Source organism: Benincasa hispida, chromosome 10 (assembly GCF_009727055.1).
Source record: "Benincasa hispida cultivar B227 chromosome 10, ASM972705v1, whole genome shotgun sequence".
Taxonomy (NCBI): Eukaryota; Viridiplantae; Streptophyta; class Magnoliopsida; order Cucurbitales; family Cucurbitaceae; genus Benincasa; species Benincasa hispida.
Window position 1 is genome coordinate 18,578,206 of NC_052358.1, and position 18,178 is coordinate 18,596,383.

Consider the following 18,178-nt stretch of genomic DNA (forward strand, 5'->3'; position numbering starts at 1 on the left):
CCCTTTTCTAATGTGCATATTGTGATTGAGCTTGCTTGCATCTGATCTAAGCCTATCGCGCCTGCCCCTACCCCTTATTTTGACTCTTTATCTCTAAAAACATATTAATAGATTATATATTTGATTGTCTATAAATTATTATTATAATTAAAACTAATTTTGATAAAAATAAAACTATACAAAAAAATTAAAATTGAGCCGTTAAAATAGGATAAGTATTTAAAATTATATAATTACAAAAAATATTTTTAAAATATAAAAGAATGTAAGTCTAATGTCTATTAGTGATAGAGAATAATGTGCACTATAAAATGCATGTATTGACATTTTGATATATTTAAAAACAACCGACAAATTTGAATAGTTTTCTTAATAACATACCAAAATAGTTTTTTTATTTTAAAAAAATATTTTTTAAGTACGGACGGAAATTGTATTTATTATATTATATATATCGCACCCACATGAAAAAACGAGTTTTTATATTAAAGATGGATGACAAAACCATTAACGACCGTAGGATAAGTCGATAAGAAAGTGTGTGTGAGTGTCCAAAAAATAAAACAATAATAATAATAAAGGAAAAAAAGAAAAAGAAAAAAAAAAAGAAAAGGAAATAATTGAGAGAGAAAATCGGGTCTCACAGTTCCATTCCATGAGCTTCTGTTTGCTTCATCGTCCTTTAGGTCTCATTCTCTGAAGCTATCTCTTTCTCCTTCAACTCACGGATTTTCTTCCAGATCTTCCTCAGGTATATCTCTTCTTCCATTTCATTCTCATTTTCTTATCTATTCCTCTGATTCTTATCGTTTTCCTGCAATCAACGCTCAACTCTGTGAGTTATTTGGATTTCTTTTCGCTTCATCTTCTTTTACTAGCTGTAACGCTTGATTTTTCTCTCGTTTTTCGTTTTAATGCGTTCGTTAACCTCTGCTCTGCTGATTGATTGATTGTTTTTCCTTACTGATGTGCTGATTGATTCATTTTATTTCCGTTTCCTTTGTATTCAACAAGTTTAGTGTACTGATCTCGGTTAGATCGAGTTTGATTCCTGTTTTATGTTGTGGACATTTAATTCTTCATCGATTGCATTATGTAGTTTAATGGAACTGTGTTGGCTTTGGCCAACGCCGATTGATTCAATAATTGTTCTTCTGCGGTGTATAAGTGATTGATTTTCTTCATTCTCGTATTTCCGTACACGTTCTTCTACATTAGATCTTCATATTTATGGAGTAAATTGATACGGATAAGGTGAGTAATTTAATACAGATGAGGTGAGCTAATTTGTTTCTTAATTGAAGACTGGCAGCTAGCTCAGCGGAAAGAGGAAAAATTATCCATGTCTTGTCATGTTATGGAAGAAATGGCGTTCATATATTATTGTGCTTCAATTGTCAAGTTTCTTGCAAGCTGTTGTTTCCTGTTTTCTTGCTATGTAAATTTCTAGATGTAGATTAATTGGTTAAACTACAAGTTTAGTCTAATTTTGAGGTTTGAATCTATTTGGTCCCTGAACTTTTAAGAGTATCTAAAGTTATGAACAATATCTCTTCATAATTTGTAGTTTAATGCTCATGTTTATTGTTAATGTGTGTTTGGTCGGGTCATCCACTCCAAGCTCACCTACAAAACAAAATCCAGTGTGGTGTAATGTCTAACACGCTCTGAAGCTTAAGTTGGTATTAACTGAAATGATTAGCCTAGCCTGGCAGAATTATGTACCTTTGGTGGTGGGGTGTTTTCCTACTTATACTATCTTCCCTGACACTCCCTTGGGACCTGCACTCGAGGGTTTTGTGGTGTTAGTTGGGGCGCTCATCCCCAAACTTTCAACTTTGTGTCTGATAAGTTCTTGAAAAATTCAATTTTTTTTTTTTTTAAATTAATCGATTTATTAAACATAAATTTAAATTTTGTCTAATGGAGTGCTAAACTTTCAATTTCGTGTCTCTATTAGATTCTTGAATTAAAAAAGGAAGTCGAATATTTAAGGCTATATTTGTAATTTTGAAAGTTTTGAAACCTACCAGACACAAACTAGAGACACCAGTTTGGATTGACTAAGAGTAAAAAGTGCTTTTTGGAAAATTCATTTTTATTTAAACTCTTTTTATAAAAAAAGTTCAAAATACACTTTGAAAATGTTCCAATAGCTATTTTTAGTAGTTGCCAAACACTTTCTTTGTTTCCAAAATGACTTATTTTCAAAATTGAACACTTGAAAAATTAAACCAAACACACCCTAAATTTATAATTTAACATAATAATTTATGGAAGTTCTAAATCATTATTTTCTTGTGTATGGGTATAGTTGCATGGACTGCTGTTTTCTGATATGGTACGCACGTCAAAGTTTAAAAAGACCTTATTGTACACATTTTTTAAGCCTCTGGTGCAACAGGTAAAGATGCAAGGTGCCGTGCGATCATTTCTATCACATGGAAACGTTGTGAAAACTGCTGTTCTGCAACAAATTCGTGTAGCAAACCCCCATATGAGGCCTGCAATGCTTTCACGCTTTTCGACATCAGCTAGTTCCATAAACATTGAAGAGCATGGCTTTGAAAGCACTACCGTTGATGACATCTTGAAAGCTAAAGGCAAAAGTGCTGATGGATCTTGGCTTTGGTGCACCACAGAAGACAGTGTTTATGATGCTGTTCAGTCGGTATGCTTCCTCTTGAGAGTTGTTTCCTTTGAACAGTTTTATATCTTTTCTTTATTTTAGCGAGAACTTCATACCTTGTTAAGAAAATTGTTTATTTCTGCTATTTCACACTTGCATACTCACCCCCTTATTAAATAATGGGGAAAAAAAAAGATGACTCAGCACAACGTTGGAGCCTTGGTGGTTGTTAAACCCGCGGAGCAAAATTCAATAGCTGGTATTATAACAGAGAGAGGTACGTGATATGATATGCTTTCTGAATGCAGGTAGTTCTTTGAATATATGGGTTCATCTACAAAATTTATGGTTCTATCCTATCTTCGAATGAAGAGATTCATTTATATTGTCATTTAGGACAAATAACAAATATATGTACTCTCAGATTTTTTGTTTTGCTTTCTTCTTTTTCTCTCTTCAAATTTGGTCAAAAGAGAGAAAGGTTACAAGGGCTATAGAAAGATGTACATTTGCACCAAAGATATCCAAAGAAAAAACTTTTCAAAATCTTTAAGTTCCAATACTCTGCAATTGGCTGATTGTGCCAAATATTGAACTTTAAACTCAGAAATTCAAAGTTTTTATCAGTTTCTTGCTAGTATCCTCAAAGCTGTTATTGGTTTTTCAGAGATTTCAAACTCAGCTGGATTTTTTTTTAATGTTTTATGTGGTGGGGAGTAAATTTGCATTATTTACTTAGTTTTGGCATACTCGAAATTGTTTTTACTTGATGATTGGGACGTTTAGGACCACAAAGATTATTTCTACATCATGGTTTTTACTTCTACATCATGGCTCTTCCTCTTTATATGTCATTTCTCCTTTACTTTTCCTTGTAAATTGACCATAAATATTGTTTCTAAGCTTTAAGTCCAAAAAAGCATTTTCTTGTCCTTTGAAATGGAATATCTCATTTCTGAGCCTTTCTTTTAACACGTTTATAGATTATCTGAGAAAGATTATAGTGCAAGGCAGGTCTTCGAAGAATACCAAGGTTGGGGATATCATGACTGAGGAGGTATGAACTTGTCACCTTTATATGTCACACACCCTTAATTATTCACCTAGTTGCGTGTGCAATGATGGAAATTAGATGCTCATGTGGTTTTCCAAAAAAAATTGTTTCCATTTTTTTAATCAACTACCTTAATTTGCATGTGTATATGTACGTTTCTTTCTCTCTCTCTCTCTCTCTAAGAAAATTATTATTATTATTATTACTCACATGGGGTTGCTTTAATTTGCTTACGATCACCATTATTCGTTTAATATCCTCTCCATCCACATCATAAGCACATAAAACATTGGGACTCCGAATTGCAATGACAAATTGCTTTGATTTTGTTTGCAGAACAAACTTATCACTGTGACACCTGACACTAAGGTTTTGCAAGCTATGGAACTTATGACTGGTATTACAATGCATCTTATGTTAATTATAAAAAGCACCCTTCAAATTTTGCCACTTGTTTTAGAGATACCATTATACTTATTAAAGTTGCAATGTTACCGTTAACATCTCAGAAACAACTTTAAAGTAAGGCGAAAATTGAGACATGAAATGCTATGGCAATGACCTAAAACAGAAATTTGGATTCCTACACCGTTTTAAGTCATTGTCACATCACTCCATGTCTAGACTTCTGTCACTTGAAGGAAAGTTTTGGAATGTTTATGAAACATTTATGATTGATATTAATATATTACAATGCATTTTAAGAGTTATATTGAAACATCTGTGAAAGGTATTTTTTATAGTTCCATTTTTCCTAATATAACCTGGAGATCTCATGCTTGTGAACAGACAACCGAATTAGGCACATACCCGTCATTAACGAGAAGGGCATGCAAGGCATGGTGTCAATCGGGGATGTGGTTCGGGCTGTGGTGAGTGAGCACCGTGAGGAACTAGACCGCCTGAATGCTTTTATTCAGGGAGGTTATTGAGTTGCTGCTATGGACTTTGGTTGCTTGGTGTGAGATGTTTCCAAAAACCAGAATGCTTCAGTTCTTGTACATATGATCATGACCCGGTATGCGCACTCTTATTAATATGGTTGTGCTTCGTGTTGTTTCTAGTACAATAACGGACCAATGTTGTAATAACAGACGGTAACTTTGCTTTGCAAAATTTCACACTGAATTTGCGTTATCATTGGAGAGTACAAAAATCTCCTTCAAGTTGGCGATTTACCAAAAAAAATGAAGCAGAGAATTTCTGTTTGAAATGAGTTTGAGGAATCTCTTTGGATTTAGCTTCAGGATTCTCTACCCTGATACGTGCATTTGATCTAATAAATAAAAGTATTTTTTCGTCATTAATTTATGTAAAGTATTAAAATTTTCATTTATTTAATAGTTACATGATCATTTAGAGATCTAATGAATGTGTAGGTTATGAATTTGAAAAAAAAAATCTTGAACAGAATCTAAGACTTACTGGATACAATTAAAAATTCAAGATTCTTTTCAACACAAAATGATGGTTTTAAAGACTCCTTGGTCTCTTTAAATTTTATAAAGCTATCACAACACAATAACATAAATTTAGAGATTCAGTAACCACTTCTAAAAAAGTTTTGCTTCCCCTCCTGAAAGGGACCAAGTTTATGACTTAATGAAAAGTTCTAACTAAATCAATACCAAACTCTCAGTCCTCAAGTCAACCGCATAAATATCCACTGTTCTAAACGTTTTTACCCTAATCAAATATTATATATCATATTTGGCATTCATTTCTTTGGATATAATACTTATAATACCAACCTCAAAGTCCGAGATCTGATTCGTCCACTTCACATATTAAAAAAAGAGGTTTATTATTTTAAACGGTAAAATTGTTAAAAATGTCACTATATTAATAGATATCTAAAGTTAAATGTTATTGCATTGATATATTAAAAATATTACACATTAAATATTTTCAAATATAGTAAAATGTTAATGTCTAGAGGCACTGATAGACATCTATCAATGTTAGACCGATATTGATAGATATCTATCCGTCTACAAATGTCTTATCATTATCTATCAATAATAGATAGTAACATTTTGTTATATTGGTAAATAAATTTGATTAATTTTTTTATATGTGAAAATAATCTCAAAAAGATAATTAAAAAAATAAGACCAGTAACAGTTGAGACCAAAATAATAAAAATAAAAATAAATAATGCTCTTTAGTCCGTAAAAGAATATAGTTCAGTTTCTTACCGGCAAAGAATCTTTAAAAAACATTATTGAGAACCGAAATACCAAATCTGTTGTTTTCAAATTTAATAAAATAACAAAAATATTTATTAATATAATAAAATGTCACTGTTTATTAGTAATAGATATTAATAAACTACCATCTATCAAAATCTGAAAAATGTCGTATACTGATAGACACTACTATATGTCTATTATTGATAAATGTGATATTTTTACAATATTTAAAAATATTTTCAACATTTTTTCATTTAAAACAATTTTCCTAAAACTATTAAAAATATAGGTTTTTATAAGATTTGATTTTAAAATAAAACAATAATGAAGATAATATCAATTTTATGTCCAGTAAATTCATGATAAATTCAAATTTATAGATTCATTACACTAATAAAACTCAAAAGTTCAATGACTAAATGGCTAAATTTGTAATTTTAAAGTTCAATTAGATAACTACTTTGTTTTTAATTTTTATTTATGATTTTTTTAATAAAAAATGAAGCTATAAGCACTACTTATTTTGTTTTGTTGTCTACATTTTAAGAATGTTCTAAAATTTAAATAAAAAATTTGAAAATAGTATTTTCTTTTAAAGAATTAAGCAAAGAATTCACACATTTACACAGAAAAATATAAAAACCATGATCAAGAAATTGAAAAAAAAACACAATTTTAAAAAATCAAATAGTTACCAATCAAAACCTAAATGTTCAAAGAGAAAATAGACCTAATTTTCAAATTTTAGAGACTAAAATTTGTAATTTAACCCTCCAAAATTATCTAAGATAATCCACCATTATGCAAATTCAATAAGAAAAGACAACGAAATGGTTGGAAACCTCACCTACATTACTGTTGGTAACTTTCTGATAATCTTTACCCGTCAATTTCAGGCGATATCCCATCGTTAAGATCCTTCATAGAATATATTCTCCTCTGCAAACGACTAATGAAAAAAGAAAATGGAGGATTAGAAATACTAAATTATAGGCAGAAGTATTGTATTTTACTGCTTTGATAATTCGTACAAATCATCCCGAATAATGGGTTCAATGTTCCAATTGCGTTGATTGGCATCGGACATCTTGGATATATGCAAAATACTGTTGTGGTGATTACGTAAAGTTCGTCGATGGCCAATGCTGATATATGTTATTCCGGCACCTGCAATTTGCTTGTATAAACGTGCCTGAAGAAGCAGAAACAAGACAAAAGTCGCATTATAAACAATTCACCGACCCTGAATTGAAGAAACAAAAAGTTCACACGATGAAAATAAAAACGGATAGTCACGAAACTTTTAAGTTTGTGTCAAAAAGCCACCAGACTTCAACAAGTATTTAATCGGTTTCCGAACTTTCAAGTTTATATGTAATAAGTCCCGGTCTCCCAAAAGTTAAAAAATATCTAAGTTCTTAAACTTTCTATGGTCTGCATAATAAGTATTTGATTAAGAATCATGTGTATTAGTACCTTAAACTTTCAATTTCATGCATGGTAGGTACAAGTTTAAGAATCTATTAGACACTTTTTTTAAGATCTATTGACGATCTATTAGACAATTTTACTTAGAGACTAAATAGACCCAAGTTGGAAAGTTCATAGACTAAACTTGTAATTTAACTAAATAAAAACAAGCAATAAGCAAGACATGAGTGGTTAGATGTAATGCACGATAACAGTTACTTACCCAAGAAAACTCTACTGCTAGCTTTGATGATTGCTCAATATGACAAGGTTCTTGTTAAATGTGTCGAATTGGAGGCTTAGTGGTCTAAAGCTAGCAGATTGTAATCAAAAGGAAATTTTCATTTCACGTGTTCGTTCTAGACTATATGCTAGGACATCGAAGGATCCAGATAATTGTATTCGTATGAATTTCTACAATTATTAATGTGGAAGTAAATAGTTAATAATGGATATAATGAGAAAGGTGAATATAAGCTAGCTTGACACCCATAGTTTGGTTATGATCATGGACCTTAAAATTGTAATACAGTTCAAATGAGACGGCATAAAATTTAGAATGAAGGTTATATATGTCATTTACTTCTCTTATCATTTTTCCTTTTTATCAAACAGTTGTTAGATGCACGCACAAGCTTCATCTAAAAAGCAGGGGCACATGTTCCAAATGAGTACTTTTACCAGAACACATAACAAAGAGAGAAAAAAAAAATGTCAAGCTATAACACATAACATCATGATCAAACTCTAGCTGAATTTTCACAGGAGTACCTCATTTGCTTCGTCTAACGCACTTGTAGACTCATCCAGCAGGACTAACTTTGGTCTTGAAAGTAATAGACGTGCAAAAGCAATACGTTGTTGCTCACCGAGAGAAAGAACACTGGACCATTCACAAGTTGTATCCAGACTACTGAAACGAGTCAATAGGTAGCCAAGACCCACTTTATCCAGAACCTGGATTAGGTCATCCGTTGTTGGCTTATCAGGATTTTCACCAACATTGTTGATATTCGACGCACCTGTCAAAAAGGAAGGGAACACTGCAAGCCAAAAACAGTCATTCTGACTTGGTAGACCTCATGACAAATTGATTTACTCTGAATTATATAATCTATTGTACAAAATAGATATGTGTATTTATATGACGTGCACGAAGAAAATAAATACTATTTCAATTACAAATAAACATAGTAGTCAGTCCTAGCAACCTTATGTTTTAGTTAGTAATACGGGCAGGTACTGAGCAGATACTGCTAGTGCTAGTTGTGTTATGGAATTGAACAAAGAGAATGACGTTTCCTTCTATAGAACTTTAACAAAACATTTCAACTTTCCAGAAATGTCATCACATAAATGACTGTTAGACATGGCTAGACATTACAGACAAATAATGCCACTAAGTTGATAAAAGTTTCTAATTATTTAAATAAGAAAAGAACAAGAGACATGCTTTCCCACATTGTTAGTTTTCAGAACCATATCCACAAGAATGCAATCCAGAAAAGTAATCTTTTTTTGTAAGAGGAACATAATTATACTTGTCGTAAATGACTGTGAGACTGATGATATTCACAATAACAATCAAGCGGTTGACTTACCATTTGGTTCAGCATGACCTGCTGATGTGACAGAACCTTCAGCCCATGTAGGATAAAGCAGCTGCTGACGTAGTGTACCCAGAACCATGTATGGTCTTTGAGGAAGGAAAAATATCCCTTGATAATTCTTGTTGAGTGGTCTACTATTTTCTTTGGATACATCTTCTCCTATATGTGCTTCGGTTTGCACTCCATTTTGAGAAACTAACTTCTCGGGATAGTCTCTTATATAAAATGTGATTTCTCCCTTTCCAACATTCCAAAGACCTGCCAAAACTCTTAACAAAGAGGTTTTCCCACATCCACTAGGTCCCATTACCTGTGAAAGTAGTTCCATGCTCATGAATTTCCAGTTGACCATGGGTTTAAGCTCATACAACGTAATGTCAAAATATAAAGGCAATAGATTCACAAACCAGCAAATGCTCCTTTTCTTTAACTATTAACGCCAAGTCTCTCACCAAAGTAGCTCCATTTGGTGCCTTTAAAGTCATATTTTCTATCTCCAATAATTTTGGACGTTTGTCTAGGGCCATGGACCCATTTGATTCCAGTAGAGGTGAACATTCCACATGGGAGTACATGAGATGTATCTCTTCTGAGGTGTTAGAGAGAACATTAGGGGCACTGCCATCCAAGAGGTCATCAAATTCACCTGCATATGTTTGAGGATCAAAACTTAACATATTTTCTAATCTACAAATTAAGATTAGACATGATTTTGGATGGAAAAGCAAATCATACAGTGGCATAAATGACTGGTGTGTAGAACAACGTAAGATAAAGAACTGAAAAAGTTCGGCAAGGTTTTAAAGGACTAGACTTTGGACGTTCTGATAATTACTTATAACTCCGTATTATGGAACAATTTTGTTTTTTTGAGTTCAAGTTCAGCAATATGCATGGTGGGAGAAACAAACCTTAGATCTCTTGGTCGAGAGTACATATTTTATGCTAGTTAAGATATACTCGTGTTGACCGGTATTATGCAACTATTTAATATAACGGAACATAATGACTCAGTACTAGTCATATGTATATTTTTTAGAGTAAATATCCTTGAACTTTGGGTGTTGTATCAATTTAAACCCTAAACTAATAATTGTATCAATTTTAACCTGAACTTTGGGAATTGTATCAATTTAAACCCTAAACTAATAATTGTATCAATTTAAATATTGAACTTTTATAAGTGTATCAATTTAAACCTTGAACTTTCATAATTGTATCAACTTAAACCCTCTATTATGTTTTATTTGGATACACTTATGAATGTTTAGGGTTTAAATTGGTATATTTATGAAAGTTCAGGGTTTAAATTGATACACTTAAGAAAGTTCATGGTTTAAATTGATATAATTATTAGTTTGGGGTTCAAATTGATATAAATCCCACCGTTTGGAGTTTAAATTGATACAACCCCCAAAGTTTAAGGTTTAAATCGATACAATTCTTAGTTTAAGGTTTAAATTAATATAACCCCCAAAGTTTAAGGATATAAATTGATATTTACCCTATATTTTAATAAGAAACCAAACTTTCAGTGAGAGAAATGAAAGAATATACAAGGGAGTAGATAAAAACAGCCCAATGGAAGGTGGCCAACAGAATACAAAAATAGCCTCATATCCAAAAGAATGAAGCCTAGCTAAAAAAAGAGAGAAAACTCTCTTAGTCACAAACCCAACACCAAGGCACTAACATTTTAACCTAATCTAACTCCCATAACTCCTCAAGTCTCTCACTCTCACAATACAAGGAGGAAAAAAAACAGAAAAAGAAAAGGAGAGAGGGAGAGAGAACCCCTGGATATGGTCTAGGTCCTCAGACACACCTATGCAATAAGAACACCACCGAGACCCCAAAATTTGGGAGGAATGTCTTACACATGGTTTAAACTTTAAAGTATTGTCTTTCCCAAGTAAGACTTCCAAGGCAAAAATTTTAACCCTTTTGGAGATCTAGCCTTCCTGAACAAGAGGTACCAAGAGGAAGCGAGGTATCAATACCCAACCCTCGGACCCAAAGGCCTTACAGCAATTTCCCAACTAATCAGATGCAACCCTCCTTCATCGACCCCCTTCGACAAAAAATCTCTCATGACCCTCCCAAGGTTCATACTTATTGGAACAAAAATCCATAAAAGGGAGAGAATAAAAAGGAGAGGAAGTAAGGTGGGATCCCAAATAAATTAGTTTGAATAAGAGTAGGTCTTCCTCCTTTTAAAAAGAAAGCCTTTTTCCAGCAGGCAAGATGCTTCAGGACCTTTTAGATAATAGGAGACCAGAAAGAGACACCCCGTAGGTCATGACCAAGAGGAGGCCCTACATAGAAAGAAGGCAATACATTCCCCCTCACAACCCACAAAAACTGCCTTGGTATTCAACTTGGTGGGATCACAATTAATGCCAATGACGGAGCTCTTGACGTGGCTTTAGAGAAGGAGAGCAACATGAGTTGGATACACCATCAAACAATTCAAACCAATTCAATGTTGAACAAACGTTCAGATACAAGTATTCAATACAATAGGTTAAGAATGGACACTAAATCTTGCATGTCAAATAAGTAAGAGAGAATTTAAAAAGTTGTATACTATACGAGTGTAGTAGTACCAAAGTGGTGAAAAAAGGGTGAAAGTAATTTTGGCAGGACTCAAACAAACACGGATAGATAGTCACAAATAAATACTCTGTTATACTCCTAAAATTTACATGAATCACACATGAACGAAGTTCTCCCAGATATCACATAGATCTATATCTAAGCCTGTATGCTACTATTTTGTCCATAAGAGGACCGATCAGCAAACTTCCCCTTTCAGAATCTTGTCTTAAAGGAATATAATCATGCAAGAAATAGAGGAGGTTGAACACGATACCTAGGCGATCAATAATTGCTGAAAAAGCACTGATGGCCTGAAACTGATATACAACGAGGGAAAAATCCCCAAGGATGTGATTGAAAGCAGATACTGATTGATTAATAACACCGAACTCAATTTTTCCTGAAAAGTACATCGGGGCAACAACAGCAGCTGGAAGAATCTGAATGAGGTAGCGATAGCCATTGGTAAAGAACTCAAGGTTTCTGGATGCTACTAGTAATTTCTGTGAAGCAGCATATTCAAAGAATATGGTAAGAACCCACAGAGGTGAAGAAACACAAATACGACGAAAACCAAAATATACAACCTTGGAATACTAACTACTGTATAATGGACGTTCAGCTTTGACACAGATTATCTCATATCAAAACTAAAGGCCCAAGGCTTGAAATGTCTAAACTTATGTGACTGGAGCGAAGAGAAAAGATACTTGAGATATACTTATGACTTGGAAGAGGATGTTGAGATCCAACGTAATAACTATGCATGTAACCCTAAATTTTAATAGAGATAACACCATAGATATGCATATACTTTTCATTCTGACAAAATGATAATAAGGTACTAGGAATATAACAATAGTCATTGAAATAAATAATCACTCAACGTGAAGCTTGGAATATAGACAGACCCAGCATATTAAGATACTTACAGTTAAATTCTCAACAGCACTTCTAAAACGTTGCAGAATAAGCTGCATCTCATTCTCTTCACCACCATAGAAAGCAATTGATTCAGCATTTTCACGAATGCGGACAAGTCCATAGCGAAAATCTGCTTCTTTCTTTTCTTGCAAGAAGTTTAGATTAACCAAACCCTGCATAAATGCACATTAAAATTTATAACAGACTAGCTCCCCAAAGTTTCAATCAAAAGAAATAATGGTTATAGATTAGCCAGGGAATATCACCTTTCCGAGGAAAACACTAATCGCCGTTCCTCCAATCGAATATAAAAGAAGAACAACAAACAACGGTGGATAGATACCATATAAGATGTTACTAAATGAAATTAAATCCACTGTAGAATTGAAAAGTGCCAAAGAAAATGAAAGAGCTGTCCCTGTGAAAGAACTGAGATCATCAACAATCCGCTGGTCTGGATTATCAATAATGGATTGTGATTGAATTTTATAGAAAGACTGGTCCTTTAGATAACGTTCCATGTAATGCTTTGTCATCCATGACCTCCATCTGAGGGAAAGCATGTCCTTTGCATAATCTCTCAATACAAAAACCTGTAGAGCAGTGAATTTGGGCCAGGTAATACAGATAAAATGTTTAAAGTTAAATTAACTGTAAGAAGAGTTATGTAAAGAAATTATTGGATAGACAACAAATACTGATAAAATTCATTTGATTAGTTCATAAAATTGAAAGCAGCATTTTCAAGTGCTTTTCTTTTCTTTTTACAAATGTATCTGATTGAAAAATGAAGCCAACTTTTTTCTTCAGGTATGAAGACAATGTTAAATGAGTGGACGAAATGCTCTACTCTCCTTTCAGTGATAAGGGGTTTTAGAGAGTTTGTTTTTGGTTAAAATGCATTTGGCTATAGAATGATGCATTTTGGTTAAATGTATCTGATTGAAAAATGATGCTTGTACTTGTTTGCTTAAATTAGAAGTTTAGTTTCAAGACTCAAATGTTTCTAATAAGTCCTTGTACTTCCAATTATGTGTCTTCTAACTCTCCAAAACTTCCACTTTAGGTTAACGAATTTTGAGTCTAATAATTTAGGGACACAAAACTGAAAGTTCCAAAACTAAATTTGTGATTTAATCTACTTCTTTATGTAACAATTTAGTGCATATACTTCCAGGAAAATGCAAGGATTGAGCCTTTGATGTCAACGTTCTTACTGTAAAGATCAGATGAATATGCAAATAATTAAATTACTTTTAATGTCGACTTCATTCACTTGTTCATATTTCCTTTGTTTTTAAATGTTGAAAAACAGAGTGGACTAGTAGAACAGTACCTAAGCGAAAGTGAGGGGAGTAGACCAGTGTGCTCACCGGAATACCTCCAGCAAAGGCACCTAGGTAGTAGAGGAGTTGCTTAGTAAACTGTTCTTGGTCCTTGTCTGTTCGCGATACCCGTTAAGGAGATGAAAATGCGAATATGAAAGTAACTAGGTTAATTAATGGGACAAGCATTTGCATATATCGATTGGAAGAAAGAAAAGGAACCGAAAAATTACTAGCAAGAGCGTTGTAGAAGTCACGGCCAAGGAAACTGAAGCCAACGCTGATGCCGGTGGTGCCCAAGGACAGAGCGAAGACAGCAGCCAGCTGCCATCGAGCTTGCACTTTATCATCCGAGAACCAATAAGGTGCGGCAACTTTCCAAAACCTCTTCAGAAGCACTTTCAGATCAGGTCCAGGCCTCTGAGCTTCCTCATTCTTCATCATCCAGAATCAAATTCACAATCATTTTCCACAAGCAATTATTAGAAAGAACTTAAACAACACAAGAACAAAACTGACCTTATCTGGCCCTGAACCTGGAGTTGGAATATCCGGCGGCTGAGTCGAGGCGGACAAGTCGGAGGCACTTGCAGAAGACCTAACATTAATAAAACGATTCCTAGATTTCCTTCTAGCTAGACTTCCGCCGCTAGAACCGACCATGACCGCATCCGTCGGAAGTAACATTCTAGAAACACGAACATGGAACCGGCCGTGACCGCAGCCATCGCCGTAATCATGAAGCTGAAGTTTCCGCCGGTGATACTTATGCGCGTGATTATCGGTAACTGTAGAGGAAACCGTGAAAACAGAGGAAGCTTGTGAGTGTAGTATCATCTTTTCTCTAAGTGGAAATCGAAAATCTTTACGGCTATTCCATGAATTGGTTGATTTAAGGGAAATTGAGAAGAAAAGCAGAGAAAATTGCGAAGAGAATGTCGTCGTCGTCCATTGCAGCACGTCAAGTGAAATGGATGATGGTTCACCTTTGCAGTTTGAGATCATAATAACGCCACGGCTACCATATTTTGCAGATAAAATACATTTTCCCTCCCTTATTCCATAAATTCCTGGCCATTATTTTGTTGTTAATTGTTTCTAGGAAAAAATTAATTTTGACCGCACCTAAAAAAAAATGATAATAATACATAGAAAAAACTGAAGGTGTTAATTGTTGAGTGAACACGTGTAAAATATGGAGAGAACAGTAACACATCTGGATGTGACGTATAGCTATGGATAAGACATAAGGAAAATGTTAAAATTCTTACATTTGTGAGATCATCAATCATAAAATTACAAAAATTTCCACATATTTATTAGAAAGAAAAAACATTTTATTCATTGATATTTTATTTGACATCTAATCTTAAAATTGATAGAAATTCTATATTTGTTATTTACGAGATAACTTTTTTTATTTTAGATTTAAATATGTTTTTCATTATTGTACTTTTCTTTAAGATATATACCATATAGTTTTGATTCAAATTTTAAAAATTCTGAAACCATGCTGTAAATTTAATTATTTTAGTATAAAAAATATAGCTAAAATGAGTATAGGTCAACTGATGTCAAATATGTATGATAATCTCGAAGTCAGAAGTTCAACTCTCATCTTACACATTATCAAAAAAAAAAAAAAAAAAAAAGTGACATAGTTTTGATTCAAATTTCAAAAAATCTGGAACTATATTGTAAATTTAATTCTTTTAGTACTACAAATGTAACCAAAATGAGTACAACTCAACTGATGTCAAGTATATACGATAATCTCGAAGTCAAACGTATAGATTTGAACCATTCTTAAGACTCTAAGGGGGCGTTTGACATCCCATAATTTAATATATATATATATTAGATGTGTTTTGAGTTGTTTTGTGAACATTCTCAAACCTTCCTCCTTATCACAAAATTCTCCCAATCCAAAATAAATAATAGTGGTGTTGTGGCTAATTCTTGAGAGCCTAGAAGTCACAAGCGCGACAAGTATATAGAGCAGAAGTATCATGTGCATCGAGAAGAGAAGACGTGATTGTCACGCAAATAGCTTCAGAGCACAACGTTACTAATCTTTTTACAGGGAGATTTGTACTGGGCGCACGTTATGTCCTAGTTTGCAAATATTATTGAACAAACTCATTGTGTATTTAATAAAATATATGATATTATATTCAAACTCGTTGTCTATTTAATAAAATATGTGATATTTTAGTTGTATTAACCACAAACCAATAAACTAACATCCAAGGTTATCTTTGTAACTTACACATGTATGTAGAGACATGCGGGTGGATCATGTTTAAGTGATAACCTAAATGGTTTATAGTAGAAGGATAAGGTTGGGTACCTTATCCTAGTGACACTACGAGTATAACCCGCTTTGTAGGTGTTATAATTGTTGTAAAGTGCTACAAATGATTTGATCCTAATCATTCATATATAAACATGTGAACGAGGATATTCTATACAAAGGAGTTTGTATAAGACCAGACCACAATATTAGGATTGGTGTCCTTATTCTCCAGAGTCTCATAGTTTGTAATATATGCTCATTATTATGAATAAAATAAGAGTTATTTTGTCTGGCATTAACTCATATCCAATAAACAAAACTCCATGGTTATTATATGTAAACTTAAGCATGTATATGAGATATACAAGTGAATCATGCCTTAAGTGATAACCTAAATAGGTCTGTAGTATAAAGATTAAGATAGGATACCTGATCTTCGTGACACTACGCATACGACCCGCTTTATAGAGGTTTACAAATGTTGTGAACTACTACAGATGGTAGATTCTGACCATTCATGGGGAGACATGCGAGCAGGGGTGTCCTATACAAAGAGTTTGTATAAGACCGGACCACGAGATGCTTCGTCTCTGTATATAACTTCATTGATACTGGACACTTACATCTCACCTAAACGACCATAGGTGACATGACCTCAATCCCGAGTGTTTTGGGAACTATTGCCTTTGAAGGCGGTTCTTTGATTAGTATGGGTGAAAATGGCTAGATTGCCAACTCAAAATGCTATCTTTTTGGGGACTTGTCTGATTTGGGAGCTGCGAACTCAGTTACACAAGATGGAATTCACTCCTTCCCCGAAGCAGAGGTAAGTAGATAAATTGCTCCCTTAAGGGCTGATTCTGGGGCATGAACATAGTGGCCACTACTTCTCTTTGGAAGAGATGACTCGGTCACAGTAGGACTATGACTTATGTTCATTAGAGGGATCAGTGGTACTTAAGGAGTTAGATGTAACTACAGGGGCATAACGGTTATTGGCCGAGCTATAATTACGAGCGATTTATGAAGGGTTATCGCACTATTGATTGGTTGATATGAACACATAATATATCTGTAGTAAGGAGAGTTCAACCGTCAGTTTTTAGTGGAGTGTCTGGCAGTTAACTGATGGTAGATCTCGTGACTAAAGAGTTTAGTCAGTTATTCACGTACCATTGGAGCTTCGAGCTACAGGTCCATAAGGTTCTCTTGGTAGCTCAATGGATTCAAGTTGAGGATCAGTTCTTGGTGTTGATTTGAAATATTCAAATTGACAAGAGGTAATTCGATTATATATGATATGATCGGTATGATGTATGAGATACATCTGGTGGAGGATTAATATAAATGGGATTTACATTAAGTGCCATGGAATAGAAAAAGAGCTAAGGTCTATATATTTCATGAGATGAAATATTAAAAATATAGGTTATAAATATAGTATGGTAAGTTGGTTATCATTTATATTTATAATAATATTAGTTATTGGATAATTATCTCTTTTTCTCTAATAACCAAATGAGTGGGAGGTTATTGGTGGTTTTATGGTAACTGTGAGATAAAAGGAAAAATGTTTTCCTAAATTTAGTAAGATTTGCAAAAGTTGATGAATTGAGATTTTCATTCTAAAAAATTACTCACGGAAAGTTTGTCAAGTAAATAAAATTAACTAAACGACAGCTTGGAGAGAGTAGATGATTGTGAAGTGTTTCTATACGATAGACACTCGGCTGGCCGATTAGCTAAACGATCGCATAGCTTTTGTTAAATGATTGGGCATCGTCTATACAATAGACCTTGTCATCTCCCATTTGCTTAATCGTTTACACGATTGTTCTTCCTCGGTCTATGCCTCTAACCAAGTCCACACGGAGCCCACACTTCTGGATGCTCACACGATAATACTAAGGTAGCCATTGTGGTGGTGTCATACTTAACTTGACATTAATCGAGGTTATTTGGAGGCCGTTCATGGTGTTCGTGTGGAGTTTGCTGTGTTCGTGATCTTGGAGATCGTGGTGTTCGAGTTCTTTGTTGATCGTGCTGTGTTGTGGTCGTGGTGGACGACCGTTCGTGTGTT

The 18,178-nt window shown here is 33.8% G+C and overlaps 2 protein-coding genes across 3 annotated transcripts; one reads left to right on the plus strand and one right to left on the minus strand.

Moving 5' to 3' along the window:
* Nucleotides 1–594: 594 nt before the first annotated feature.
* Nucleotides 595–4,899, plus strand: LOC120087606 (CBS domain-containing protein CBSX3, mitochondrial). Of its 2 annotated transcripts, none has more exons than XM_039044428.1 (6): nucleotides 595–751; nucleotides 2,405–2,671; nucleotides 2,825–2,906; nucleotides 3,613–3,686; nucleotides 4,020–4,080; nucleotides 4,473–4,899. In XM_039044428.1, the coding sequence occupies exons 2-6, from the start codon at nucleotides 2,411–2,413 to the stop codon at nucleotides 4,613–4,615; spliced, it is 621 nt and encodes a 206-aa protein (XP_038900356.1). In that variant the 5' UTR covers nucleotides 595–751; nucleotides 2,405–2,410; the 3' UTR covers nucleotides 4,616–4,899. The 2 variants fall into 2 exon arrangements, with proteins under 2 accessions (XP_038900356.1, XP_038900357.1); XM_039044429.1 differs by having other exon boundaries at nucleotides 598–751; nucleotides 2,390–2,671.
* Nucleotides 4,900–6,722: 1,823 nt separating this feature from the next.
* Nucleotides 6,723–14,884, minus strand: LOC120087605 (ABC transporter D family member 2, chloroplastic). The gene is made up of 10 exons (XM_039044427.1): nucleotides 14,322–14,884; nucleotides 14,036–14,237; nucleotides 13,851–13,918; nucleotides 12,744–13,070; nucleotides 12,486–12,650; nucleotides 11,828–12,056; nucleotides 9,363–9,601; nucleotides 8,947–9,265; nucleotides 8,117–8,388; nucleotides 6,723–7,067 (listed from the first exon to the last, which is right to left on the minus strand). Exons 1-10 carry the CDS (start codon nucleotides 14,805–14,807, stop codon nucleotides 6,885–6,887), a joined length of 2,490 nt encoding a protein of 829 aa, XP_038900355.1. The 5' UTR covers nucleotides 14,808–14,884; the 3' UTR covers nucleotides 6,723–6,884.
* Nucleotides 14,885–18,178: the final 3,294 nt, after the last annotated feature.

Bases quoted from the DNA above. Each gene is read 5' to 3' on its own strand.
- LOC120087606 (XM_039044428.1), top strand. From the start codon at position 2,411: ATGCAAGGTGCCGTGCGATCATTTCTATCACATGGAAACGTTGTGAAA. The intron at 3,687-4,019 runs GTATGAACTTGT...TTTTGTTTGCAG, and splicing joins GGGATATCATGACTGAGGAG to AACAAACTTATCACTGTGAC. The intron at 4,081-4,472 runs GTATTACAATGC...GCTTGTGAACAG, and splicing joins AGCTATGGAACTTATGACTG to ACAACCGAATTAGGCACATA.
- LOC120087605 (XM_039044427.1), bottom strand. From the start codon at position 14,807: ATGATCTCAAACTGCAAAGGTGAACCATCATCCATTTCACTTGACGTG. The intron at 9,602-11,827 runs GTATCGTGTTCA...AAACATATGCAG, and splicing joins AGCAATTATTGATCGCCTAG to GTGAATTTGATGACCTCTTG. The intron at 8,389-8,946 runs GTAAGTCAACCG...TTTGGCTTGCAG, and splicing joins AGGTCATGCTGAACCAAATG to TGTTCCCTTCCTTTTTGACA.